General features: G+C 39.9%; 1 protein-coding gene across 1 annotated transcript; it reads left to right on the top strand.

Annotated features, from left to right (window-relative positions):
* The first annotated feature begins 1,945 nt into the window (after window positions 1–1,945).
* LOC116294868 (uncharacterized) lies at window positions 1,946–26,656 on the top strand. Its single transcript, XM_031702547.2, has 75 exons — window positions 1,946–2,274; window positions 4,788–4,822; window positions 4,935–4,975; window positions 5,306–5,387; window positions 5,531–5,599; window positions 5,709–5,753; window positions 5,832–5,912; window positions 6,038–6,115; window positions 6,191–6,265; window positions 6,701–6,754; window positions 7,315–7,368; window positions 8,488–8,541; window positions 8,622–8,675; window positions 8,858–8,911; window positions 9,286–9,330; window positions 9,790–9,843; window positions 10,116–10,160; window positions 10,241–10,294; window positions 10,583–10,627; window positions 10,741–10,794; window positions 10,899–10,943; window positions 11,122–11,175; window positions 11,238–11,282; window positions 11,387–11,440; window positions 11,867–11,920; window positions 11,998–12,051; window positions 12,142–12,195; window positions 12,310–12,408; window positions 12,891–12,944; window positions 13,351–13,395; window positions 13,508–13,561; window positions 13,642–13,695; window positions 14,094–14,147; window positions 14,302–14,355; window positions 14,440–14,493; window positions 14,589–14,633; window positions 15,186–15,230; window positions 15,308–15,361; window positions 15,595–15,648; window positions 15,723–15,776; window positions 15,917–15,970; window positions 16,049–16,102; window positions 16,349–16,402; window positions 16,495–16,548; window positions 16,769–16,822; window positions 16,996–17,049; window positions 17,434–17,487; window positions 17,779–17,832; window positions 17,939–17,992; window positions 18,086–18,139; window positions 18,252–18,305; window positions 18,748–18,801; window positions 18,918–18,971; window positions 19,325–19,378; window positions 19,478–19,531; window positions 19,615–19,668; window positions 19,808–19,861; window positions 20,390–20,443; window positions 20,863–20,916; window positions 21,245–21,298; window positions 21,380–21,433; window positions 22,015–22,068; window positions 22,322–22,375; window positions 22,496–22,513; window positions 23,248–23,265; window positions 23,372–23,389; window positions 23,779–23,796; window positions 23,991–24,026; window positions 24,435–24,452; window positions 24,553–24,618; window positions 24,813–24,957; window positions 25,532–25,638; window positions 25,816–25,878; window positions 26,012–26,161; window positions 26,330–26,656. The coding sequence occupies exons 1-75, from the start codon at window positions 2,205–2,207 to the stop codon at window positions 26,447–26,449; spliced, it is 4,242 nt and encodes a 1,413-aa protein (XP_031558407.1). The 5' UTR covers window positions 1,946–2,204; the 3' UTR covers window positions 26,450–26,656.
* The last annotated feature ends 989 nt before the right edge of the window (window positions 26,657–27,645 follow it).

Below are 27,645 nucleotides of genomic sequence, written 5' to 3'. Positions count from 1 at the left end.
TAGGGACTATTTTACGAACTGTTGGCACCGCCAATACCACAGTCTTTTCGATGCTATATATCGCGCTTGTAAGACCAATCCTTGAATATGCGTCACCCGTTTGGAGTCCACACCTGGTGAAAGACATAACTGCATTGGAAAAAGTACAAAGAAGAGCTTCCAGACTAGCACTTCGACAAACTAGAGGGGAAATGACATATGAAGAAAGATGTAAAATATTGAAGTGGCCTACTCTCTCGACCCGCAGGGACTACCTAACTCTAGTTGAATGTTACAAAATAGTTTTCGGTTTAGGTATTCTAAATTTCCGTGACTTTTTTGAATTTACGAAAGTTACGTCTACCAGAGCTAATCATTCCTACAAACTTTATGTTAAAGCAGCCAGAGTTAACTGCTACAAATACTCCTTTTTCGTCAGAGTTGTTAATATGTGGAACGATCTACCTAAAGACATTGTTGAAACCGATGGGTTTAGATCATTTAAGCAGAAATTGAAGTCTCACTTAGGTGTTTAATGTTTACATATTGCAGTACACATCGATTAGTATATTTTTTAGTAGAGTCTAGATTAAGGAGGAGACGGGTTCTCTGTTGCTCTGGGTTTCTCGCGCGTGCGCTCACCAGGCGGACAGACTTCATAATCTGTCTGGTGGGTGCGCGTGCGGGGATGGGGCTCAGGGTGGCGGAGAGCTTGTCTCTCCTTTATTTAGTACATACTCATATACTTATACTTCATTTATAGAGCATTTTTCGCTAATTACGCTGCTTAGGGTCTTTCTTTATAATGCATTTTTGTCATGTTTTGATGTTTTTCTTGGGAGTTTTCACATAGGGATAACCTCATAACTTCCTTTCAAGTCGCCTATTATTGTGCTTTGTTGTCTTATTTGTATCGCTTTTTGCTAGCCTCTGCTCTTACTTGTATTTTACTATTTGTCAATAATTTATTTGCGATTTGAATAAACTATGTATGTATGTATGTATATACGCAATTCCTTGGAGACTAGCACTGAAGGTCCGACAAGAGGATTGTTTTGATACGTGAGGTTTACTTTTCTATGAAGCTCAGGATTATTCAGGGATTTAACAGTCGGGTTTTCTTCCGTGGAGATTTTGTGGCTGAAGAAAGAAAAAGGGAGAATGAAGGGAATGAGCTGAGTCTATCCAAGAGAATATGAAGTAAGTACTTCATATTCTCTTGGTCTAGTGTGCCGGGAGTGTATCGCGCTGAGCTATCCACCACAGCAATATCGATGACTGAGCAAGACAGAAGATAATAGTCTGCGTTACTTGGCGGTCTGCGGTAATTATCTCGTCATAGAAACCGCAGTAATCCCAAAACAACGCAGACTCAGAAGGCGAGGAATAATTCGTTTCGAATAACTCGTAATAGTTCGCGAGGACTTACGAATTATATGCTAAGAGAAGTTAATTCCTACAGGTTATCAGGCTACGGGCACCAGAATCGTCAGTGCCGATATAGTTGTAGCTGTATGAACGTATATCAGTTGAGAAATTTAGCAAGGAATTCTATTAAACTTCAACATCAATTTATTATTTTTTAACTAAAAACTATTGACAATCTGAATTGATTAATTTCATGATGAGAGGAAACGCTCTTTTCTGCTCTTTGAATCCAAACGGTGACACGGTGGTCGAATCGCATCCCAGCGTACTCTTCCCACGATTCCCTGGAGCTAAGCGACCAAACGCCTTGCACAGGTTTTTACTGGTATATTCAGCGTCTGGTACCAACGTCACGCAAGTGGCATATCTGGTTTGTATCGGTATTTAATGGACATGGAGGTCACGATTGCGTTAGGCTGGAATTTCAGCAGGGGGCCTGGTTACTAGAGGTCGATTGCTATGTAGACGTCGCAATAGTGTCTAAGCGCCTTTTGTTGTCCTGAAGAGAAAGGGTTATTTAATCAGTAACACTTGATACGCCTTAATAAATGCTCTACACAAATATGCAAGGGGGTTGCAAGGAGCCACGCGATTCTTGGAACATTCCTAAGTAAGGCCGACCATTGATTCTAGTCCACTCCTAACCGTTTGGATTGAATCAGTGAGTTCAGTAGCCTAGCAAGCCCTGTTCTGTACGGCTGCTACTGATAGGCTTTTGAACTGGATTGTGGTCTGAAAGCACGCGCAACTACTGATAATTACTTTCAGTTGGGAGTGTGCAGCTTTGGACTAGAAACATGGTGACTTCGAGACCACCGATTCTGGTTGTCGTAGCTTTATTATGCGCTATATGCATCTTAGTTCACGGTAAGTAGCATTTGGAATTTATTCTTTGCATTATTAAGAACTTGGGAAAATATTCTGGTAAATAGCATTGTCAGGTTTTGTGATAATGGGTCGTTGTCTGTTGATTAGAAGAGCTCAGGGTCTCTTGATCGGTCACTGGAAGCAATCGCTATCGAGACAATAGACGTCTGTTTAGCTCGCTCTGTTTTCCTGATATTTACTCATCCTTCCAGCAAAAATGTGTTGTTATATACACTACTTAATATAGTCTATCTCGCATCCCTAATTGTTTTTTTTTTTTCATTATTTTTAACGAGAATAACGAAATAAGACATTTCTGAGTCTATTAAATGTCTGGCTTACTCAATTAGGAACATATTTTTCTAGCATAAACATGCTATACTAAAGCGGGGAATTTCAATGGCCTTTAGTATCTTTAAACCTAGCAATTTATGCCTCTGCGACTGCAATTGATGTCTTCGGCTTTCATACTTGCTTTTAACAGTTTCAGCACTAGTATAGTGATTTAGGGATTTCAGCGTTGATTGTTCATTAATGACTATGTGTGGAAAATGTTCTGAAGGAAAGTCCTTCCAAAAAATACAATATTGTTTCGTATACGTTTGCAATTTTTTGGCAAGGATTTCTTCAGTCCATTGAATATGACGAGAGAAATAGCTTTACTGGTTCATAAAAGCCTTCTTTATGAAGCTCTCTGGTTCAAATGCTTTGCTTAGTGTCGGCTAACTTTTATAGTATGTAATTCCATACTCTTTATTCATAATCACTATGCACAAGTTAAATAATAATCGTTGCTTTGATTTCAATTCTTTCTTGGTCGCCTCAAAATTTTAAGACTAAAGACTCCCAGAACAGTTTTGTTTGCGTTTATGATCGTAATTTTAGTTTGTAGTTCTAGCATTTTAATGGATGACTCGAGTCCCTTGTATTGATTTGTGTAATATGGCGTCTCATGGTTATGTTACACCAAGATCTCAGACTTGAAAGATATCTATCACCTGACCTTTGTCACCGTTTTTATCCCATAAAAGACAAACTTCGTATTAAGTTAAAAGAAGAATTGATTTTCCTTTGAAAGGGTGGTTGCAAATGATGCTACTGGCATGCAAGAAAGTGCAAAGCGCCATTGAGCTCACGGAAATGGCGCTATGTTAATGTTTATTTATTATTATATTATTTATTATTAAGAAAGAGCAGGCTGTAATTACATGTCGTAAGGATTTTTGGACCGAATTTGCGGTCCATTTTGTTGTATACCTAGGTTAAAATCATAAGAATAATATTGTTATGCTGTGTTGCAATATGAGGAGAACGCCTAAAGCAATTGTTTACCAAATGTATCGACGCTTTTATGCTAAGGTTGTCACACTTTGGCACTCGTGTGCTGCTAGGATTTAATGTTTAAAGTTAGAAAATGACATCATTGTGTTTTGGCCAGGCAGAGACCTGGTTAGTAATGTTTTTCATTCTTCAATGGAAAAATGAACCTGGTAACCACAGCGGGCTGGTAATGCATATGGCAATGCAGGCTGCAAATTCTTTTGCATCTTCTAGTAACGCAACTGCAGCTTGTATCATGCCACATCAACAGCAGCGACAGTAACTTACAACAAAAAACGATTTGCAGAACATTTTCAAAAATTGCAGAGAAAATTGTAGGATTATCCGTTGCCTCAGTGACTTGTAACTAAACTCAACATTTGAAAATGGCATTACCAGAGAAAAATGTCGCACTGTAACATTATCAGTTGCATCAGTAACTTGCAGCTAAAGACGATATTATAAAATGTTCTCCTCTCTAACTCTTGATTCAAGATTGCTGCGAAATCTAAGAATTGCGTTGTTACGAAGTGTTTCACGTATATATGATATCCACATCCATCAGATGCAAATATTCGCAAGCCAATAACCCATTTAAGTATTCAATATGATACCATTAGTTTGACCTCCCTCTCATCACCCATCACTGATATATTTAAGTACCAAAGGAAAGAAATTATCTCCCAGCTTTATTTATCTCGTTCTTCCTTTCATAAGACAAACCATAACTTGGTTCGAACTTGGTAGTGTTTTATTAGTGAAATTCATTTCTGAAAAACGGTATGCCGAGTGAAACTTATTAGTTTGCTATCCATAAAGTCTATGATGGAAAGCAAATACACAAATAAGCTAGATTAATTGGAGCACTGCAGAACCAATTTAGTTATTAAACAGAGAAAATGTTATAGCAACTCGTTTTAAATTGCAAGCGAACTCAAGAAAATTCGCTTTCCCACTCTTCCGCTTGTTCCTAAAAATAGTAACTAACGAGCTATCTTTTTGATCGGTGGACCAAAATAGCTACAATGACGTGAAAACAAAGAAAGCCATGACGTCGTAAAGTATGTGATATAATTTTAATGACGTCATCAAATAGAAATTTGTTTGTTTCTGTCACGCAAACGCTCAGTCACGCGATTACCTAAGTGACATTGATCAGTATCGCCCTAACTGGTTGTGATGTCTTTTTCCAGCGGCACCTTCGGGGGACGACCTCGAGCTGTTAAAGGTAACGTGACCCGACACGTGAATGCCAGTTGTATAACACGTGACTTTTTAAAAGAATTTATTTGAATTTCTTGAAATTTTATTCATTTTAATTATTATTTTTTGTCTTTTAGCTTAAATTAGACAAATCGATAGAGCGATCAAGTAGGCAAAGGTACGTACTGTGCCATTAAATTAACAGGTCGTATGATAGGTCAAGTAGAAATCACGTGACGGGTCATGTGATACGTCAAGTGAGAATTACGAGATAGTCACTGAGGGCATGTAACTCAACCCTTGGCGAACGGAATTGCGTGACAAACACTGGTTTCTTGGTCATGTGATAGTAAAAGTGAGAATCACGTGACAGTCACTGAGGTTCATGTGACTCAATCCATGACAAATAGGATAACGCGTGTATATGATACTGTAAAAGCAACTCTCGGGTCCAACACGAAAAGCTGTCACAACGTAAGAGCGTTATATATGTTTTTTTCTTTTGCAGGAGGCAAGCACCTTCAAGAAACACATGCTACTGTAAACCAGGCTGCAACTGCGACTGTCCGGCTGGTATATTTTGTAATGCGGTAAGTAGATAATTTTTTGTTTTTCTCATGGTCTCATAATTGTTGGTCCTTTCTTGATAGTAAATCTTATCTCTGTTTTTTTTTTTTGTGTATACTATATGTGATCCAGTTTTGTAACATGAAATTTGTTTTCTTGTTTCCAGACCCTTCCCGGTGTTGGTTCGAATGGGCGACCAGGCCTCCGAGGAAGACCAGGTTTACGTGGACAAGCTGTAAGAAAAAAAACAATGAAAATATGAGATAAAAATTATCAAATAGCTGTTGAAAAATAGAACTTGGTTGATTTGTTACTATTAAGCACATGATTTTTGCTTTTTCCAGGGTGAGAGAGGCGTTCAAGGGCCTGGTGGAGACATTGGGCGTGCGGTATGAAAACTATTATATATAACTTTTTCGGTTGGTGTTGCTATGGTTCTAAGTTTGTTACTTGTTCAATTCTTTCAGGGTAACCGTGGTAACGCAGGTGCTCCTGGTACCATTGGTGTGCCTGGAAAAGATGGACCCCCTGGTATAACACTCATTGGTGTGAGTTAATAATCCATAATAATTATTATTGCTACAACAATAACTTCTACTACGAGTGAATAAAAACAAAAAACTAGCACTTCATCATGGATATTGGTAATTATAATGTTGCTACTCATCAACAGGCCCCACCAGGTACAGTGTTGACCCAGGAAGAACTGGAACAGATCCTTCAGATCTGGAATTCCATGCAACGACAAATCGTAAGTATTATTCCCTTCTATTCAGTTATAATAAATACATTTTTTAGTAATGTTGCAATGATTTTGTTTTAATAGAGATCAGGCCTCCGTCATGTCGGCCGTGTAGGTCCCTCGGGAAGGCGAGGTGCCCCAGGCACTCCTGGAGAGCCGGTAAGTTTTCTTTTACATCAGACAATCACGTGACGTCAGCCATGTTTGATGATGATGTTGGATTCATGAGAATAGTAAGATAATTGGTGCTAATTAACTGAACAAAAGAAAGTGTGCAAGGGAGTCTGGTCCTATAGATTGCTATCAACAGACGTCACTTCCGGTAATAGCTGCTTTTTTAATGACTTGTAGAACCTTGGAGACTTAACACACGCCAGTTGCTCCTCAGTCAACCGCTTGTTTGCCCCCTGTCAATTCCAAAAAGTCACGTGATCGATAGTAAGCAATTAGCTTCACAAAATCTCATGAAAGGGGGTCCCATGGAACTAACCCTAGATTTGCTAAGACCCATAGAACTCTATAAAGAACAACATATCTTTTAGTGTATTTGTATTTGCAAGCGTGTTTTTAATTTTTTGTTTGCAATTTTTTAAGGGTTTAGATGGTGAGCACGGAGAACAAGGCTTGAAAGGAAACAGAGGCGAAACGGTAGGTTAGGAACCGATGATGTCTAGAACACCAGTGATAGACCTTTTTCTAAATTACCGCTGTGTTCCTTGATGACAGGCTCATTTACTCATCGTTAGCCTCGAATCGGTGTCTAAATATTCACAAATACCAACGGTAAAGTAAAGAATGGACAACTTCAACAATACAAACACTTTGAATTCCACGGACTTTGGAGCACATGAATATTTCGCACAACATCGTGGCTAACCATGAATACCTGGAGTATTCACCCATACCCCCCCCCCTCCCACCCCCAATGCCTTTCTAAGTTAAAGAATCAAGATGCATTGTGTTCTAGCTTGGGTACAAACAACAATATATAAGGCATGATGAGTATGTTTGTACCAAAGTTAAACCGGAGCGCAAATAAATGTGTCACCAAATAAATTTCTGCGGGTTAAAAAAGAATTTTCTTCCCAGTGTATCAATCCCATTGTAAAGTGCTAAAAATCCCAGTTGTTTTGACTATTAATTTTAATTACATCTTGTAAGACTCTGTTCAGTGTAAATATTGTTAATATTATGCGTTATTTGTACAGGGTCCTCCAGGCCCCCCAGGTCCACCAGGAGATCCAGGTCGACCAGGCAAAGATGTGAGTATCGTGTCTAGCTTTATTTGTTTGAATACCAAGTATTTGTTTACGTCCACCCTTGTTTTCACTGAGAAGGAACGTCTCGCTATTACGGAGCGACTAGTATCGAAATTTAGCCACACAGCTAGAGAACCATATTTTCAGTAGAATATATCACTGAAAATCATACGAGCAACCAGAACGATTAATAGTTTAAGAATAATATTTACAAACAGCAAGAAAACTTCCATCAAGTGTCTTTATAGGCTCTAGGAATTTCTACTGACGATATTAACGATTTCAAAAGCACTGTAGAATCATTGTAATTCTCTTTGTTCGTGAAGCGTCCTTTAGTTCTCGTTCACTATTGACGATGGAGAGGTCATTCGTCATCTTCCATCACAACAACACGCTCATCTTTATCACTCGTAGTATCCTTGTCCCAGAAGTCAACCAAACTTGCCGCGTACATCTCTTCTTCGCTCGTTATTGAATTAAACTCTATGCTGTCGTTCCTGTAGTCACACAATTCGTTATTCCTTTGATAAAACTGTAAAGTATCCTCTAGCACTCTGTTCTCTGCACGAATCTTTCCCAAACTATCTTTTGTTTTTGTTATGGACAGCTTCAATTCTTGTATTCGAAGTTTAGCCTTTTGCAGTGTTTGTGAACGTGAAAGCTTTGGTTGACATTCGTTTCCATCTTTCTGGTTTTGAATTGAATCTTTCAAGCCATCGAAATGGTCTCTTATGATTCTCCTTCTTCTCTTTTCCATGGCGTTGTGTTTTTCTCTTTTTGGAGACATTATTACTCGACCTTTTCTGTCGAAAACGAAAATAATATTTACAGAAAAATATCACAGCACAGAAAGCATTTGCACGTGAAGTGTGTGATCCGTGAAAAACTCGTGTGCACGTGCAACTTGGTATGATGAAATAAAAGGAATTGATATTTTCTTACTACTTACTTACCGTTCTTGACAGAAATACATTTCATTACTTTAATTTCGTTACTTTAATTGTTTTAGATACCTGTTGTGGGCGACAATGGACACTTACCCTCTCTCCCAGAGAAAAATGATGGGGGGAGGGGTGGGTATAAGTTTTATACTAGATATTTACGGCATTTATTATTTTACAGGGCAGCGAAGGATTACCTGGTCGTCCAGGTCTTCCTGGTAAAAACGGCGAAAAGGTAGGTCCATGGTAGATTACGTCATTTCCTGTTTCTATGGTGATAATCAATCAGCTGATTTCTCTTTGTCATTACTTCAGGGTGATCGCGGAGTGCAAGGACGATTTGGCATGCCAGGAACAAAAGGCCCAAGGGTGAGTCAGAACTGTGTAGAACAAGTCTTGTTCATGGCAAAAGCGTGACACTTTCTAAGTAAAGGCTTTTACCGTGACGGCTAACTTAGCCATTGCTTGACTTCGCGAGCCGTGACGCTTCGTTGCATGACAGCCGTGACACTTCTGTCGTGACTTTGATTCTTACCATTATACATTTGTAGGGCAGGCCTGGTAGGCAAGGTCAGAAGGGCAGACGAGGCATCACTGGAGAAAAGGTAATATTAACTAATATTAATTCATATTTATATTAGCCTTATATAAAACAATCTTTTATTACCGCCCAAAATGCACATGTCACATTTCAGAGACGAATATTAATCGATGTAGTTTAAGGGTGGTGTTTTCCCATTTATCTTTCCATTTCATATCTCATTCGAAAAACATTCTTTTTTTTTTTGTTCACATTAATGTTACCGGTAAACAAAGAAACCTTACTAAAGGGAATGAAACATGGTTTGAAATGAGAAAACATACGCCCAAGCTAGATTAATTTTTTGGAAGGGAAATGAAGTTAGGACTGTGCGCATGACAAGTTAATGTTTTTCAGTTTCAAGCTTTAGTTCTGTTGGTTTGTTGTTTTACATGATAGGGAGGTCAAGGAGCTGTTGGAAAATCAGGAAAACCTGGAGAACAGGTAAGTTTGAAAATAGATCAATTCAACAAAATTTTAAAATCATAAATCTTATTCGGGGAAAAAATAACGATAAGAGGGGGAAGCAACAAAAACGACAAAACAAACAGAATGTGGTATGCTTTTGATGGAGAAGCCAGATGTCCTCCACAAAGGTGATGTTTTAGGTCGGAGGGTCGGAGAGTCGGAGGGTGGGAGAGTCGGATGTCAGATTGGTTGTGGGTAGGAGAGTCGGATGGTCTTAGGTTTGGATGTCCGGAGGGTCACAGGATTGCAGGGTAGAGAGTCGGTGATCGGAGGGTAGAGGGTCACAGGGTCGGAGGGTAGAGGTTCGGGGGTCGGAGGGTAGAGGGTCACAGGGTCGGAGGGTAGAGGTTCGGGGGTCGGAGGGTCGGACCACGAAAGCGCTCAAAAAAATCGTTGACACTAATAAGACAATATAACATTTAACTTGTTTTTCAGGGCGTACAAGGACCACGTGGTCTCCCCGGACCCGCGGGATCACCAGGAATCAAGGTGAGATGAAAATTACTGCCGTGGTATTCTGAGTACAGCCCAATGTGAATTAGGCAGCACCGTAGTTTTATAAAAGTGGTCACCTTTTATTTATCAATCAGAAAATCCCAAAATTTTCGGCCCCCCATTTAACTCTTGATCATGGTGAGGCCCTAGAAGGATCGACATCAACTTCCACGGTTCTATCGCTGCTGCTTGCCGTAGAGATATATGTCAAGAGGATATTTTGGCTTCACTTCTATTGCTTAGAAAAGTGTCCTTTTTTATTGCAGGGCTCAACGGGATTGCGCGGTGTTCAAGGGCCCCCTGGACCCAAGGTGAGTCATTATTGTTAAATAATTATTGATATTCGTTCCTGATAAAAAATATTGAAAATTTCACGTGTATTTGGTTTCAGGGAAGCGTTGGAGTTCCTGGTCCTCAAGGCATCCCTGGTTCTCTTGGTGCTCGTGTAAGTAATTATCTTAGTTTGGTATGTAGTTAGCATTCAGGAAGCACAGAAGGTTTTGCTTCAAATTTCGCGCGCAGTTCTTAATTTGTCTCCCTCATTTGCCAGCACTTAGGAAAATGACTGACCATAAGACCGTGGGCTCTTGGACTTCCTGGCGAGTCAATATTTCATTGTATTTGTACAAATCCAACAAACCCGGCTCCTATACTAGTAGGACCCAAATAGCGCACAATTTTAAGGGATTGTTATATACTTATTAATATGCATATGTACTATGATACTTTTTAGGGCGAAGCTGGTGCTGATGGTTCTCCTGGACCCTCTGGACCAACTGTAAGTGATCACGTGACTAGTCACCAGTCTCTAGCGTAAAAGATCTCATAAACTCGTTACAAAATACCTTTGATGGACTTGATTTTGAAGTATTTTGGTTGTTGTTTTTTTAGGGAGACGTTGGCAACCCAGGCCCTCCCGGTCCAAGCGGAGATCGTGGCGCCCCTGTAAGTTATGTGACATGTAATTTATTACGACGTATCTGTAGTTTGATCTAGTCATGTCAGGGTGTAACGGTGTGAGAGATTGATACGCTACTTTGGTTTGATAGGGTGCTGCAGGAGCTGATGGCGTTGCAGGAGAGAAGGGTAGTCCGGTGAGTCTTACTGCTAGTATAACGAATATTATACATATATATAAAAATGGATTCACCTGGATTCACCTCTGACATTACTAAAGTACGGCCAAGATTACATACTTTTGTTTCAATGCTAACTGTATTTTCAATGCTAACGTGCTTTTATTTCACTTTCCTTGTTTTTCCCCTGTTGTAGGGATCACAAGGACCAATGGGAGGCATCGGAATCAGCGGAGGCTTAGGACCAAAGGTATGGAGTACTTATTTACTAGACAATATTCAAATGTCTGATTATGATAATGTTGTTTGTAGGGTAATGAGGGAAGAGGAGGACGAAACGGACGAAAGGGAGACAAGGTAAGCTTACGCACAGTTGAGGGGAAGGTCTGTTTGTCATTTTGAACGGGGGGAGGGGACGGGATTTATCATGGAATATATTTTTATTTTATGTTTGGTGTCAGGGTCCCAGTGGAATCAAAGGCACGAAAGGGAATCGTGGACCCAAAGGAGACAAGGTATGAAGATTAATGAAAGAGGTAGTTATAGAACCATTCAGCCGCAACCGACCAGCTAACCGACTGATCGACCGACCCACCTAACAATGCGACAAACAATCAACCAACCAACCAATCAACCGACCGATCGACGAACAGAGAGCCAACCAATCAACCGTCTAACCAACCCATCTACCCACCTGACAAACAATCCATCAATCGTTTTTCCCTGACGATGGGTTTGTAACCCGAAAGCTCGGAGCAGGAATATGAAAATAAAAAAAACGTGGTTGAAACAAAAAAGTAGTAAAATCCATCAATCATTTAATTAATCAACGTTAAACCGACCGATCGACCATGCAGCCGAGTAATCTACCGACCAACAAACTAACCACACTATCACCAGTTATTGAACAAAACGTTGTGTTCTGCATTTTCTCCTTTCAGGCCCCTGATGGCGCTAGTGGTGAAGTTGGTGTACCAGGCGTGGCCGGTGCTCCTGTAAGTAGCTATAGAATGCCGTGTCAAGGCTTGCAATTTACTTCAATTCTTGTTTAAAGCCAACTATTGTTTAACAGGGTGAGGAAGGAAGACTTGGACCAGTTGGACCTGTTGGTGCTACCGGACCCAAGGTATGTGTCACGTATATGTAACGCAACATCTGTGTCACACTTCTAGTCAATACCCAATACAGTATTTATGAATTAATTATTTTTACGCAGGGCGTTCAAGGCTCTCCTGGATATCCTGGTGCTAATGGAGGCAAAGGAGATAAGGTGAATAAGACATCAAATGATGAGAAAATCTTCATTTCTTCGAGAAAAAACACACGCCCCAGAGCTGATGTTATAAATAAGTCTTATGTTTTGTTTGTTTGAATACGTTGCTAGGGTAACCGTGGTGGTCGAGGAAGACGAGGTTCGAGAGGAGCCCGTGGAGATCCTGGTCCAACTGGTATTGATGGTCAGGGAGGTGTTGCTGGGCCACGGGTAATCTATCTTGACCTATTCGCTTTTCAAACATATTTCAGTTGAAAGCTAACGGGAAAACTGGTAACAAGTTAAACTCGCGTGGAATTCTGGGTCCGAATTGCAGATACACTTGTCAGCGGTTTGTTATTTGAAAGAGTCACGTGAAATAAGTGACAATTCCAGATCGTACCCAGAGCCCACGTTCTTCTTGGTCAGCACCGAGAAGTGGTACTGGTGCGTTTCTCGGTACTGACCAAGAGGAACGTGGGCTCTGGGTACGAGATTGGTGAGTATGGATTTGACCCATAGGCTTGCTTTCATGATTTTAAGAGAGAGGAATGTTTGACCGCAGGCTTTACTTAATAACAGCTATGTAAGAACGTGTTTACGTTTATAACCCACAATTCCATAAGAGGAGTATTCGTTACCAGGCTCTACAGTTGGCACGCAACGAAACACGATTCGTCGAAAACTCTTGATTTGTTTTCTTTAATTTGAAGGGAGTTCGTGGAGCGAAGGGAAAACCAGGCTCTCCCGGACGACCAGGACCACCGGTAAGGCATGCGCATGCGTTATCAATAATACATGTTCCTATGTACAGCAGTTCAAAAGACCTCTTGCCCGAACAGCCACAAAAGATTACCTGGGTATTAGCTTTTTCTACGATGATTCAACAAGCGTGCCACGATGGAGAAGATATTGCTCAATGGTAGGGGGAGTGGGGGTAGTAATAGTTTTCCATTTTGTAGAAAGGAAACATCACTCTTCAGTAGTAAACCATAGTCAATAGATGATTAACTATGAGTAAACCCAACAAATCATCATTGTGTTTTTTCTCTATTTGGAAGAGGGAGAGGACAATGGGTATCTTTAACACCACCACCCCTCCCCCCCCAGTATACCAGTGTGTGTGAGTATATCATACATCGTAGTGACAGATTTTTCTGCGGTATTTTTTAGGGTTACCCTGGCAACCCTGGTCAACCTGGCACTATCGGAGGAGCGGTAAGTTGTGATTGGATTTTCTTCTTTTTCTTCTTCTTCCTCCTTTTGGTTGAGCGTCCCTCTATTTATTAATAAATTCATGTGATTATTATTCTGTACTTGATATGGTCAGGGTCCGGATGGATTTAAAGGGCCACCAGGAGCAGCCGGTACACAAGGACCAAGGGTACGTAATTCCGGTTCCTCGTCATCTTTCTCCTGTCTTTTCTGGTATTTATTCTAACCTTTCTGTTTTGTTTACTCCAGGGAGCTCCAGGATCTCAAGGCGCACCTGGCCCTGATGGTGTTGCCGGACAAACGGTAAATATCACGAAAACACTAGCACTAGTATTCAAAATTCAAAATTACGGATGGAGATTACTTAACTGAAATTCCCAATCGAACGTACGCAACAAGAAATCGAGTATTCTAAGCTTTCAAAGTTAAAAAATTATTTTTATCATCATCATTACCACCACCACCACTACCGCAGAAGCTACCACCACACCACCACCGCTAGCAACACCACCACCACCAACAGTACCACTATCACCGCAGAAGCTACCACCACACAACACCACCGCTACCGCCACCCACCACCACCAGTACCACCACCGCCGCAGAAGCTACCACCACCACCACCATCATTGACATCACCATCATTGACATCATCATCATCTTCAATTCTAAACTCTAACTGTCAATTTCATATTTTCTAGGGCGAAGCTGGAGTTACTGGACCTGAAGGCCTACCAGGACCACAAGGTCCTCAGGTATGTCATACAATTAATCACTTCCTTTATTACTGCTGACCACAAAATCAGAATATGTATTCCCCCCCTCCCCTCAAAATATGAAATGCAATAGAAGCATCCCCTTCCCTGCTCCACTGTGTAGCATCAATATAATTTCGCAAATATCTTTCAGGGACCCAAAGGAAATGCCGGAGCAGCAGGAGATAAAGGTGTCATTGGAAAGCAAGTAAGTCCACCATTCTTTTGCACTTGACTGTAAAGTTCTAAGAGAACTTGTCATCTCTTACTACATTGTTTGTCCATGTTGTAGGGCGGTAAAGGAGAACCTGGAGAGAAAGGAGATCGCGGTCCTGATGGTAGCCAGGTAATTTTCAGGAATGTTAACCATGAATTGATTCCTCAACATTCTAGAGTAGCTAGAATAGACCGATAACACATGTCTTGTGTTCCATCATGTAGGGACCGCTTGGAACGCCTGGCAGGAATGGTGAGAATGGAGTAGACGTAAGTGGGATTCCTTTCTTTCTTTAGTATTATTTTTATTGTATTTGATGTAGGTGATGTCAAGAAATCAAGATAAAATCTTTTGATCAAGTCAACCAACATGGCGTCTATGAAGTCACATGCACAAGGACAAAAGACATGGCCGCCATGTTGGATGACATAACGAAAGAAATCAAGACCAAATCTTTTGATCAAGTCCATGGATATTGCGGCTATATGGCGTCACATATAAGAGTCCTTTTTAGCTTGGGCGTAATGTTTTCCCATTTCAGACCACCTGCCATCTCATCAAGATTCTTTGTTTGAGTTGTATCCATATTAGAAAGCGTTAAGGGTAAACAAAGTAATGATACTGAAGGGAATGACACGTGGTCTGAAATGGGACAACACTAGGTTTGTTCAATTCTATACTCGAGCATTAGCTAGTTGACAAGCCTTAACCTGTCTTGTAGCCGATATGCCATTCAGCGGATTGATTGTTCATTAACATTGTTGAATATCGGATTTATATAAATCAATAATGTATTAATTATTATAATTATTATTTCCCAGGGAGCACCGGGCGAGGACGGTACAAGAGGCAATCCAGGAGCGGCGGTATGCCCTTTATTTTGGAACCTTTTCTGGTTATAATTTGTTTAACTTGATTTATAAAACATCCTGTTATTTTCCAGGGTCCTCAAGGCCTCCGCGGGATTCCTGGAGCTGCTGGCAAAAGCGGTGAAATGGTAACTAATTTACACCGCTGACCAGTAGTCGGGCAATGACGTAACGTGAAATGGCTTCGCTTTGAATCAAAAAGACACAAAAACGCAAATCATCCAATCACGGAGTTTGATTAGGGAAGCTTTTTCAGTGCTACACTTCTGTCCTTCTGCTATTCTGTTCGGGCCATATTTGCTGTTAGGGTAGAATTATTTTTTTGCTGAAGCAAAAATTACATTCTTCTTTTTGTTTTCAGGGTCCAGAAGGACCAGCCGGACCCCGAGGAAAAAGCGGTCCTGGTGGTCCCCAGGTACGTTCTGTAAATAACCATTAGATTTGGTAGTAAATAGACCTATCTAATAAAGTGCATTGATGTCCCACTAGGGCCCTGAAGGAGCCGTTGGACCACCTGGAGCAAATGGTGCCAAGGGAGACATGGTAAGGACTCAAGTCAAGCCTTGTGCGCTTGCAAAGATCTATGGTTCAATGTACTTTGAATTGACAGTCTCATTTTGCCTTGTATGCTCAAAGTTGATTAATATTTATTAATATTTTATTAATTCATTGATTTTTTTAAGGGTCCTGATGGAGAACAAGGACCTAATGGCAATCCAGGTGCTACTGGGCCTGATGTAAGTCATGATTATTTTTAGCGATTTATTGATGATTTATAAATAATTTATATAACATTCATTTTCATATTCTTCTAGGGTAATAATGGTAATGCTGGTCCTGTAGGAGCTCAAGGGCCCAAGGGCGAAAGCGTATGTATTTTTTACATGTATCTTCATGTAGTGTTGTTTTGAAAATAATAACGAGCAGTTTGTCGGGTCAGTACCTGGTTATGTGACCACTATACCTCACAGGGTTATTTTCATGCTTTAATCCATTAAATTCATTCACTCATTCATTCATGCATTCATTCATACATTCGTTCGTTCGTTCGTTCGTTCGTTCGTTTGTTCATTTGTTCGTTCGTTTATTTATCTATTCATTCTTTTTTATTTTAGGGTGAGCCTGGTCTAGCTGGAGTTGCTGGACGTGATGGACCAAGAGGACAGAGAGTAAGTCTCTAATATAGTAATATTCTATTCATAGTTTTCAATACATCGATGTACCAAATCGTAATACTTCAATTATATTTGTCCTTCACTAGGGCAGTGCCGGCCAACCTGGTCAACCTGGTCCCCCCGGACCCATAGGAGGTGCCGTAAGTATTCATTATTATTATATGAATAGATAGGGAGGGGTGTGGTAGGCTTGAAACTTTTACGCTGCGTATGAGGTTCTCGGCGCCTCTAACAAGAAAACTTGCCCGCGCCTTTTGTTGTGTTGACTACAGAAACATCCGAAGAGCTCTTTAATGTATATATTTTTCAACATATTGAACAATTTGAAGTTTTATTTTTTATTTTTTGGGGGGTTTTCAGGGAGAAGCAGGAGCAAGAGGAGCAAGAGGAAAGATGGGACCATCTGGGGATAGGGTAAGTCTACTTAGGTCATTAATCTGAGAGCACAGTCTTCTATGATGAAGCCGCCATTTTGGAGGAACTCAAATTAAAGTTGTTTATTTCTTTAGATTATTATCATCAAACATGGCACACACGTCTTTGCGTATTTACCGTTTTTTAAAACATATGAATGTGTTTTTCCATAGGGAGATATGGGACCCACAGGACCTGGAGGACTTCCTGGTCCCCAAGGAGAACAGGTTCTTATACACTTTACTTTAAAACATATTTCAGCACATGGACAAGTATGGGTGTACATAGGAATATTTCATCCTTAGGGTATGGGAGGTTTACACACATTTCAGCACATGGACAAGTATGGGTGTACATAGGAATATTTCATCCTTAGGGTATAGAAGGATTGCACACATTTCAGCACATGGACAAGTATGGGTGTACATAGGAATATTTCATCCTTAGGGTATGGGAGGTTTACACACATTTCAGCACATGGACAAGTATGGGTGTACATAGGAATATTTCATCCTTAGGGTATGGGATGGCTGCGTGATTATAGTTACTGCATACTCTTTCATACTTGTTGGTTCAGTGTATTTCACACGCCTTCTTACGGATTTTCTTAGGGTGACGTCGGACCAATTGGCAACAAAGGTGATCGTGGCCCACAAGGTTCTGCGGTAAGTATGGTTTCCATGACTACCACGAATCGTCATGGAAATGGCGCGATAACAGATCATAAGTCAAACTTTATATGAACTTGGGTGTAATATTTTCCCCTTTCATACCACGTGTTATTCTTTGTTTGAGTTGTATCAATATTCATGTATCTTCTCAACCGTTAAACAAAGAAATGAAACTCAAGGGAATGACACGTGTTCTGAAATGGGAAAACATTGGATTAGGTCTAGTCTATTCTATGTATTTATATAGTTGTTGATTTGGTTCGTTGTTGTGTTGTTTACTTACAGGGAGCACCCGGTAGTCAGGGAGAACGGGGAAGCATTGGAGGCCCAGGATCAAAGGTATTCGTAGGCAGTACTTCATTTTCCATGGTGCTATAATATTATTTATGGTGCTATAATATAATTTATTTACACGTCTATATTTACGCTGCGCTTCTTTTTCCAGGGTCCTCGTGGTGGGAAGGGAGAAAAGGGTCCTGATGGCAAAGATGGAGCCAAGGTAACATAAGTACTATATAGTAATGTATTGTTAACACGTATTTGATGGTCAAGGTGTATAAAGTAATGAACTTTTTTGGTATTTTATCAACAGGGATCCACAGGCCAATCAGGACCTGATGGTGAAAGTGGACAAAATGGAGCTCCCGTAAGTACATCGTGAGTGTCACGTGATCTAATGGTTTCAGTCACGTGACATCATGCGTCATCAACCTCATTGACTTTCATCTTTCAATCTTATATTTTTTCTACTTTTTTAGGGACCAGATGGTGCTCCGGGTAAAGATGGTGCTAAAGGCCAACCTGGACAACAAGTAAGGTGTACTCTTCAAATGGCTGTTACTTGGGTTACCTGTGTCACAACTCGCAAAGATATTCTGAAACGTTTTGCAAAGGGGGAGGGGAGAGGGGGCACAGTCTGGAAATTCAAATTTTCCATTCACAAGTAGCCCGAGTAATATGCTTCAGCATCTTCTTTCACTGCGCGTAAATCAAATCTTTGGTATGATATCGAACTTTTGGGCTTCCTGTGCTAGCTGAAGGCGCAATCTTGGATTCAAACTTACGTCACTATTCTTACTATAGAGCGTTTTTTTACTCACGTGAGAAGGTAGCCATAAACAATAGAAACTTTCTGTACAGTATTTGCATAAAAATAGAGTTCAATTCCCGAAGGATAGAAAATGTATTGTTTCGGTACCCCATAATGGCCGCTGTGACGTCACGTGAAAACGCTCTATAAATGTGTTTCCGCAGGGCCCTGTAGGTAAACCCGGCCCGCAAGGCATCGCTGGAAGCAGAGGTCAATCCGTAAGTAAATACCCAGAATTCTTTGGCTAACAAATCTGTTTTTTTAAATCAATTCCAGCTTGACTAATTTCGTGTTTGACAGACCTTAACTAATAAGACGTATTTCATTATATCAGGGCTTCCCTGGACCACAAGGAGCAGCCGGTCCACGCGGAGAACCCGGAGAAAGGGTGAAGTAGAATTTCTTTTTTTTTTTTTTTTTTTTTTTTTGGTCGTATATCCGGGATTAGGAAGAGAAGGGCGAAGGAAAAGATATAAGAGAGGAGAGAAAGGGAGACTTGAGAGAAAGTGACGATAAGAGGGAGACGAAAGAGAAGAAAGCTGAAAAATCACAGGATGGTTTTTGATGATAAATATTAGATAAATATTTGTTTATTTGGATGTCTATTTATAGTGGATGGTGCCATTGCAAATTATAGATATCTCTCCTCGTATTATCAATTTATCAGGTTACATTTGTTAACTACTTATCTGGCTTTTTTAAGAATTACTTCAATAATGAATTGACTTATAATTTGAACAGGGAGACAACGGAGGTGATGGACGTGACGGACCCCCTGGTCCACCCGGTGGTCGGGTAGGTAATTGACCCTATAATTCATGATGGTATAATGAATATAATGCACGATTAATACTTATCTTGGTACGATATTTATAGTGTGTATTTCCATCATAGGGACCAAGAGGACCCAAGGGTAAGCGTGGTAGCACCGGAACCCCTGGCTTGCAGGTAATCACGTGACTAAACCAACAATAGACCACGTGATTGATTAGAAAACCAATCATAAAGACTCATTTATGTAATACATACAGGGACTACAAGGACCTCGAGGTGGAGTTGGAATCAACGGAGGAAAGGGAGATAAGGTATGTGGTTCGATTGGTCCATTTTCATATTTCTTTCCCATGTATACTCTATTTTCTCATCTATTTTCTCATTTATTCTTTTTGTGATCATTTTCATTTTTTATTTTCCCATTTATTTTCCCATCCGTTATTTTTACAGGGTGACATCGGAGAGAGAGGAATGCGTGGAGGTGCTGGACCCATCGGCATTATTGTAAGATATATATATGTTATTTACCGGCCAGGAGGTCTGGATAGGGAAAAACTGTGCACGAGGTCTTGAATATACGTTATCAAGACAGAGGGCACAGTTTTCCCTATCCGGACCGACTATAGGACGGTAAATAACTCATTTATTTTTTTCCCGTACTTTTTCTACTTATTTTTGTAATCGTTTTGTTTTGTTGTTTAGCGGCAAAGGATACCGGACCGCGCGCGCGTGCAGATACTGACAAAATACCGCCCGCTCAAACAGCCAATCAGAATGCACTTTTTTAGGATACCGGACCGGAAAAAAAGAGATTAAAATATGTAATACTTATTATTTCCAGTCATTCCAATGACTGGTAATGGACCACATTCATGCGACAAAACAAATGAATTTCAATCTCTTGAGAATGGGATACCCATTGTTATGTCCTCCAAATTGAGCTGCATTCCGATGTGCTGCAAGGGGTCTTTACGTGGGCTATAATATTTTTTTCCGAATAGAGAGTTGATATAATGGTCATTAATTTGTCAGGGCGCTGCCGGAAGACAGGGAGCTAAAGGAAGATCAGGAAGAACTGGAGCGAAGGTAAGGAGCAATAAGCAAGATTAAAGCAGCATAACCCACTGATGGTTTTTCTCCAACCTACGCGGCCCTGAACATTACTCTGGCTCAATGGTAACAACAGAAGAGACATGGTATAGATCGAGTTCCAAAATACCTCTGTGTTCCTTGATTACAGACTCATTTACTCAAGCTTAGCCTCGTGTCAGTGTCTAAATATTCACAAATACCAACAGTAAAGTAAAGAATGCACACCTTCAACAATACAAACCACTTTGAAATTTCATGGATCTTCACTGGAACACGTGAATATTCTACACAAAATGGAGGCACGCGTTACGCCAGGACACATCACCGTCACAGTCGCGTCACGTCAACGTAACCGTTCTGTTGTAGTGTATATTTTAAATCGGTTTTCTAATTTTCGCGATTGTTTATTTCAGGGTCAAGGTGGCGATCAGGGAATAGATGGTGACAGAGGTGTAACCGGGAAATCTGTGAGTCTTCATCTGATTTTAAACATCATTGTGTATATAAGTCAGTACCTCCGTGATTTGAAGGCAGGGTGATCCTTTAGCTAAGGGACAGGAGTTTAAACAAGAGTCCTAACTCTTGGGGCGCAACTACATGACTCAAAATCCCTCGGGATATAAATAACGATGAATAATTGAGAAGCTAATGAGGAATGCTTTGCTATTGTCAACCAACATGGTGGCTATGACGTAACATGCACCACAAGAATAGGGGGGTCACTTTAACTTGATATAAAAGGGCTCGGTGTCTGATGCGCCGAGGTGTAATGTTTTCTGCTGATTATGTTTTTAGGGAGAGCAGGGTATTAAGGGAATGTCAGGCGAACTTGGAGTGAGAGGAATCAAGGTATGAATTTCACGCTCAAATATGCTTCTTTATTTAGAGAAATTTGGGCAAGATTTTAATGAAATTTCTTCCATATTCCAGGGCTACCGAGGTAATATGGGTCAAATTGGACCTCGTGGACCTATTGGCTTAAAGGTGAGAACATACAGAGACACGTTGTAACGATAATATACCACGTTACCGACGCCTTCACTAATAAAATTTTCAAAATTGCACAAAACCTCAAAAGGATCAGTAGATTTTGAAACAACCTAGGCCAAACTTCAAATCTGTGTCATTATCAGCTGGTCTCTCTGAGAGGTAAATCTAGGAGGGTCTGGCCCATGGACAAATAGTACTGTAGATTCGATTATAATGTTGTTAAGTAGTGAACGTACTAGCATTTATACCAATATTTTCTTATTATCGACCGAAAGCTAGGAACGACGTATAATAAATTTATTCAGTGATCCACATGTTTGTACCATAAATGACGTACTATACGACTATAAGCCTCGCAGCATATTTCCAGGATTTGCCTCAAAGCATCATGGGATCGCTAAGGGAATTCAAGTAATTCCAATATAGATAAGCTATTTCAAATATAGTTAGATATGAGCAACGCGTTGACTTAGGTCAGCGGTTGGTTATGCTGCGCATGTTCTACCGAGGCTACAATCTTGAATGTAAAACGTTTTGTATTCATGTTTTTCTTGTGACTCATTTTCATTTGACAGGGAGATGCCGGAGAAGAAGGTTTGCGTGGTAGCCGAGGACCTAAAGGTCCAAAGGTACGTATATGTAATTGGGTAAAATTGAAGGTTTTTACGATGATAATAAAGTCGATTTTTAACATGATAATGATTAAGCGAAGTGTCTTGATGATGATAATGATAATGATGATGATGCATGATAATGATAATGATTAAGCAAAGTATAATAATGTATCTGATGATAATGATGCATGATGATGATGATGATGAATGATGGTTATGATGATGATGTTATGATGTTGACAATGATGCATGTTTTGTTTTTTCTCAGGGATTCAAGGGAGAGCCTGGTCCCCCAGGCGTTCACGGAGATCAAGGACCACCGGTACGTGACGTCACATCCAACCATATCACGTGACTATTACATTTTTTTGCTTATTTGCATATCTGATAAATTATTAATGCTTATTTAAATTTTGTCTGATGCGGGTTTTTTTTTCTACAGGGAAAATACGGAGGTGTTGTAAGTAAAACTGTGTATCCTTTCTTTATATTTATTTTATTTAATAAAATCCTAATCTTTACATGTGTTCTTGGTGTTTTGTCACATGGTAGTCTTACTACATACACAGTTTTTGTCTTGTGTATCTGTAGTTAACAGTCAAAAAATATAGAGCAATTTTAAGGCCCGTGAAAAGATAGAAAGCGTAATGAAAGACTCTAATTCAACTGTTTTCTTTTATTATTACGTACTATTTATGCGACTAAAACCAAGTAAATATAAAAGATACTGATATTTATGGTTGGAGACTGAGTCTAGTCAGCGGCAATGATGATGCGCACTTGATGCGCGCGCAGATCAAGGCTTCAATTAGTCTCGTAAGCATAGTTGTACCCAGAGCTCCTCCATAGTCGCTCCGAGGGGCTCTGTGTACGAGAATGAATAGTAAGCTTAGATATTGAAACAATATTTCTGTTAAGTAATAATCCCCTTCACAGTTCCCAGCGCCATCCTGAAAAGTAGCTGTGCCTTTGCATCGATGCAGGACGAACGGTAAGCTTGCAATGATAGAGACATGTGAATAATTGTGCAAGGCGTTAAAAAAAGGTCTCTATTATTGCAAGTTCACCGCCGTCCTCGCTTCGATTCAAAGGCACGGCTACCTTTCAAGATGGCGCAGGGAACTGTCAAAGGGCTATTCCATGAAAGTGACTGACTATTAATGAATGTTTTTTTTTTTGTACTTATCTTTTCAGGGTGATAAGGGAGCAAGGGTAAGAATACTAACTTAATTTTCATCGACCTTCTGATTTATTTCGGTTTATCTTGCTGTTATTTTAACTGATTTCTTTCTTTATTATTTTGATATTTTTTTAACAGGGTGGCGCTGGCTTGAAGGTACGTTCCTAACTCGCATTTTATAGTCGTTTATGTTTTTTCAATTGTAAATTAAGACATGGGAAAAGAAATCTGGAAGGTTACAAAAAAAAAAAAAAAAAACTCCGAAGATTTTCATAAGTAAATGAAACCAGTCTCCACCAATTGAGTCGTTTTTAGTGCGCGAAAGATGTTTTAATTATAACATCATATATTTGATTATAACAAAAACATCGCGTCAGGAAACTTTTACCCCATCTTCCATACCCGTAACCTCAACGACACCCCCTGCAATTTTCACTGGCGCCTTCCATCCCCTGGTAACACCCTTATAATGCGCAAGTCCACTGATACATGTTGTCCAACCTTTCTTCATTTTTTCTAACTGTAACGATTTTTTCGCTTTCCAGGGAAGACGTGGACGAATCGTGAGTATACAAATCTCAATATTTCTTTGTTTTTCCCTTTCTTTTGGCAAAGCAAGTAGTACTTAATAGGTAATGCGAGAACCACCATTTAACAAAGCGTTCAAAGTATCTGACAGCAGTCTACAGGATGTATCAATGTAACACATTGTAATTTATTTATTTTAATGTTTTTTTTTCTGTGTTTGGTTTGACAGGGTGATCCAGGCGCTCCTGGGCCACCAGGACCAACAGTAAGTACAGATCCTTGACACAAACATCTTATCTTAAACCCTTCGTAAATAGATCCTTGACACAAACATATTGTCTTAAACCCTTCGCAAATAAACCCTTTTATTTTGGGCGTAATGTTTACCCATTACAGACTAAGCAACATTTCCTAGAATAGAATTTCTTTGTTTAACGGTTGCGCATGAGAAGACACAATAATATGGATTCAACTCTAAGAATCTTATTGTCGAGAGAATGACACGTGGTCTGAAATGGGAAAATATTACGCCCAAAGTAAAGAGGTCTATTGGGACTTCACATGAGGTTTTGTCCCCGCGTACTTTATTCGCATTCCCACAATTCCATCAGGGGAAAGGACTCATTACCAGACTCCTATATTTTACTAACATACGTTCTTTTCACTTTTACAGAGTGATAGTCTGTTCGGGGTAAGTGAGAGGATCGAATTTCGTTATCTTCTACTTTGAGCCACGATTTTTTACATATCTGTTTATTCATTTTGAGTAACTGTGGGATTTTGCTTTCCAGTCCAGAAGATCAGGTGGTGAAGGTGCCAGAGGAAATGGAAGACAGAAGCGATCGATCGAAGATGAGGTAGGTGTTGTTATGCCCCAGGAGGCAAATAACGCCATAAGAACTGGCTAAAAGTCCCCTTTACTTTGGAACCCATGTTTTTCCAAGAAGGGGATTGCATTAGCTAAAACGTCTTGTACGTATTCTTGGATTAGTCTGACCAAGTAGCATATTGTATACTGATACTCGTAGTGATGATTGTTGGTTGTTTTAAGGCAATCAAATTTAATGAAGTGGTTATCGACGCCATCGTTGAAACCAGCCAGGCCTTCCAGAAGATCGTACGTCCCTCTGGTGCAAGAGACAGCCCTGCCAGAACATGCAGAGAACTGATGAAAACCAACTCACAGCTTCCTGACGGTAAGATCAAAATGTACCTTTTCCAATGCTTTGTGCAGTCGTTCCCAACAATACCCATCATTGTTTGGACTGAAAGATGGGAGAAATTCACCAGGCAGCTCGCAGTATGCAACGCTAGATCCTAAGAAGGCACCCAAAAACTCTCACCAATAGCCCACTTCCAAGATATGCTTTGCTTGTCACGCACAACGGTTTCAGTACGAGGCAACGTGGTAAATAAAATCCCTCCTTTTTCCTCTTCACGAATCAATGAACATTATGCATGTAGCCTCACTTTGAAACCTTTGTGCATGACCTTGAAAAGCTCAGTACTGTATGCGTGCCTTGCCGTGACGTGATGTTTTCTAGAATTTCGATTAAAGGTTTTTTCTCTCGCAATGTGATTGGTCTGGCTGTGACGTGACCTTGGCGTGACCGTGTCCGCGCCGTGTTCGTGCCTTGTTCCAAGCATTTGATTGGGTGGAGAGTAAATTCTCGGGCAATGTGATTGGGCTTTCGTATGCCTTGCCGCGTCACGTGCCGTGATCTCTTCACAGTGATACGAAAACTGCTCTATGGTGTTGTATATTTTCAGGTACCTACTGGTTGGATCCTAACCAAGGGGTAACCGCAGATGCATTCCGTGCCTTCTGTAACTTTACTGCTGGAGGACAGACTTGTGTCAAACCTATCAACCGCTTGGTAAATCTTCAACAAATAAATATAAATTCCTTTAATAATAAATAATTGATTATTAGTTTATAATATTATCTTTTTGGTTGGTTCTGTAGTCGGCAGGTTTTTTTACACGCTTATTCAAAGTTTACTTTCTATAGAATTCTCTCATATTTTTTTGTATTCCATTTATATTTTCTCTAGGTTCGCTGGAATTCTAACGTTAACTCCAACACATTGTTTTCTACCGTCAAAGATGGATTCAAGGTACAAGACCATTTTGAATTGTGTCCAAGCTTGTTTTTATACCATAGGAAAAATTTACCTAACACCAGCAAAGCATTTTATTTTTATCTTGCTTGCAGTTTCATAGTTCAAAGGTTTGTATTTCATTTTTCAGTTTTCATATGAAGCCAACACCGTGCAGATGAAATTCTTGAGACTTCTGAGCGCCACAGCTGCACAAAAGGTCACGCACGACTGTATTCAAGATATCCAACTTCTTGGTACTAATAACAAGGAAATGCCAAATGAACATACCCGATGCAAGGTAACACAGGCGTAGTACAGATCCCAGGGTGTATATCACAGTACAGAGACATAAGCAGCGTTATATATTGCTTTTATAAAAAATCAACATGGCAGGCAACCAATCAGCGCGCGCGTTATATCTCAAATAGTTTATCAATTAAAATTTTGTTTTGATGTATTGTTTCAGACTGGACAACGCAACGTACAGAACTTACAAAAACTAGAACTGCTTCCGTTACGAGATATTGCACTTTCCAAAGCAAATGGCCAACTTCAGTTCGAGGTCGGACCTGTGTGTTTCCAATAGAACCTCAGATTTATCCATAAGAACACCAAAAGAACAGAGAAATACACACACTTTTTATGAAAACTATGGATAATGTGTTTTATGTACTATAATGGTGATATTTGTACGTTAGGCCCATATACAGTGACCGGGCCCTACTTTAGATATATTGCTTTCTCACAACGAGACACAGTTTTGTAATAAAATAAAAATTTCGTAAGAGTCCAATAGTTTGTACTGTTCAATCGTAAACAATACGTTAAGTAATAAAAATCTTTTTCAACTTAATGTTCAATATAGGGATCAACGATGAGGCATAGATGTTCCTGAATGAATAATAAAAATGGGGGACACTGTTCATAGCTAGCTAGTCAGACAAAAAGTCTCCAACACAATTAATCGATTTCCATATAAAAATTAATAAATTGATAGAATTTTAATAATATCCGTGTTACAGCCTTGTTTATATTTTGTAAAAGATCCAAGTATATCGGTGATATTAATCGATTTAATTGTACTAATTCATAATGTTTTCTGAGAATTTCCATTAGAGGTACGCCTCAAGAATGTCCATTCCTCAAATACTACCACTAAAAGGAAAATATATTCTAACTAAAATAGAATAGGAAGGCCGGTTAGTGTGAGGCTATAGGGTCTTTATCTTCTAAGACGTTCATATCTAGCATGCATAAAACGAAGCCAGACACTATTGCTGTTCCAAAAAAACCCGCATTTTTCGCCGTTCTCATGGGAATTCTAATCTAATCCCTTTCATTATGTCCACCAGTGGCTCTAAGCCTCATGCGATAATGCATGAATATTAAATATTACTCACCTTGCTGAGATAAACTTGGTATGTTCAACGAGCATAAAGAAAGCCGTTTAGAGCTGAAGAATATCAAGATTTATGACTGAGTTGGAGTCTCTTAGCGATGATACTGTTGACAACGAATCAGTCCTTCAAGAGAACTAGTAGAACTCTGCTTTGGAACTGCTGTGGATGGTGAGTAAAGTGTGCTTTCTACTGATAATCCAGTATTAAGGCGCTTCAACTTATTGCCAGTTAGCGACAGTTTTTGCATATATATAAACGCCGAGTGTTTTATACTCCAACATCTATAGCCCAAATGGTTTTGTATAAAGCAAAAAGAGTGAGTAGAACGTAATTTACAGTGCAAAGGTTTCTTGATTTATAACTTAATAATGTTGCAAGTATC

The sequence above is a fragment of the Actinia tenebrosa genome, unplaced genomic scaffold, assembly GCF_029948245.1.
Source record: "Actinia tenebrosa isolate PJP-AT-01 unplaced genomic scaffold, QUT_ActTen_1.0 PGA_scaffold9__36_contigs__length_13948895, whole genome shotgun sequence".
NCBI lineage: Eukaryota > Metazoa > Cnidaria > Anthozoa > Actiniaria > Actiniidae > Actinia > Actinia tenebrosa.
This window is presented reverse-complemented; position numbering and strand designations above follow the sequence as displayed.

What these genes read in the sequence shown, in the direction of transcription:
- LOC116294868 (XM_031702547.2), top strand. Translation starts at nt 2,205, where the DNA reads ATGGTGACTTCGAGACCACCGATTCTGGTTGTCGTAGCTTTATTATGC. An exon ending in AAGGAAACAGAGGCGAAACG is followed by an intron (nt 6,755 to 7,314) that starts GTAGGTTAGGAA and finishes TTATTTGTACAG; the next exon opens with GGTCCTCCAGGCCCCCCAGG. An exon ending in CAACTCACAGCTTCCTGACG is followed by an intron (nt 24,958 to 25,531) that starts GTAAGATCAAAA and finishes GTATATTTTCAG; the next exon opens with GTACCTACTGGTTGGATCCT.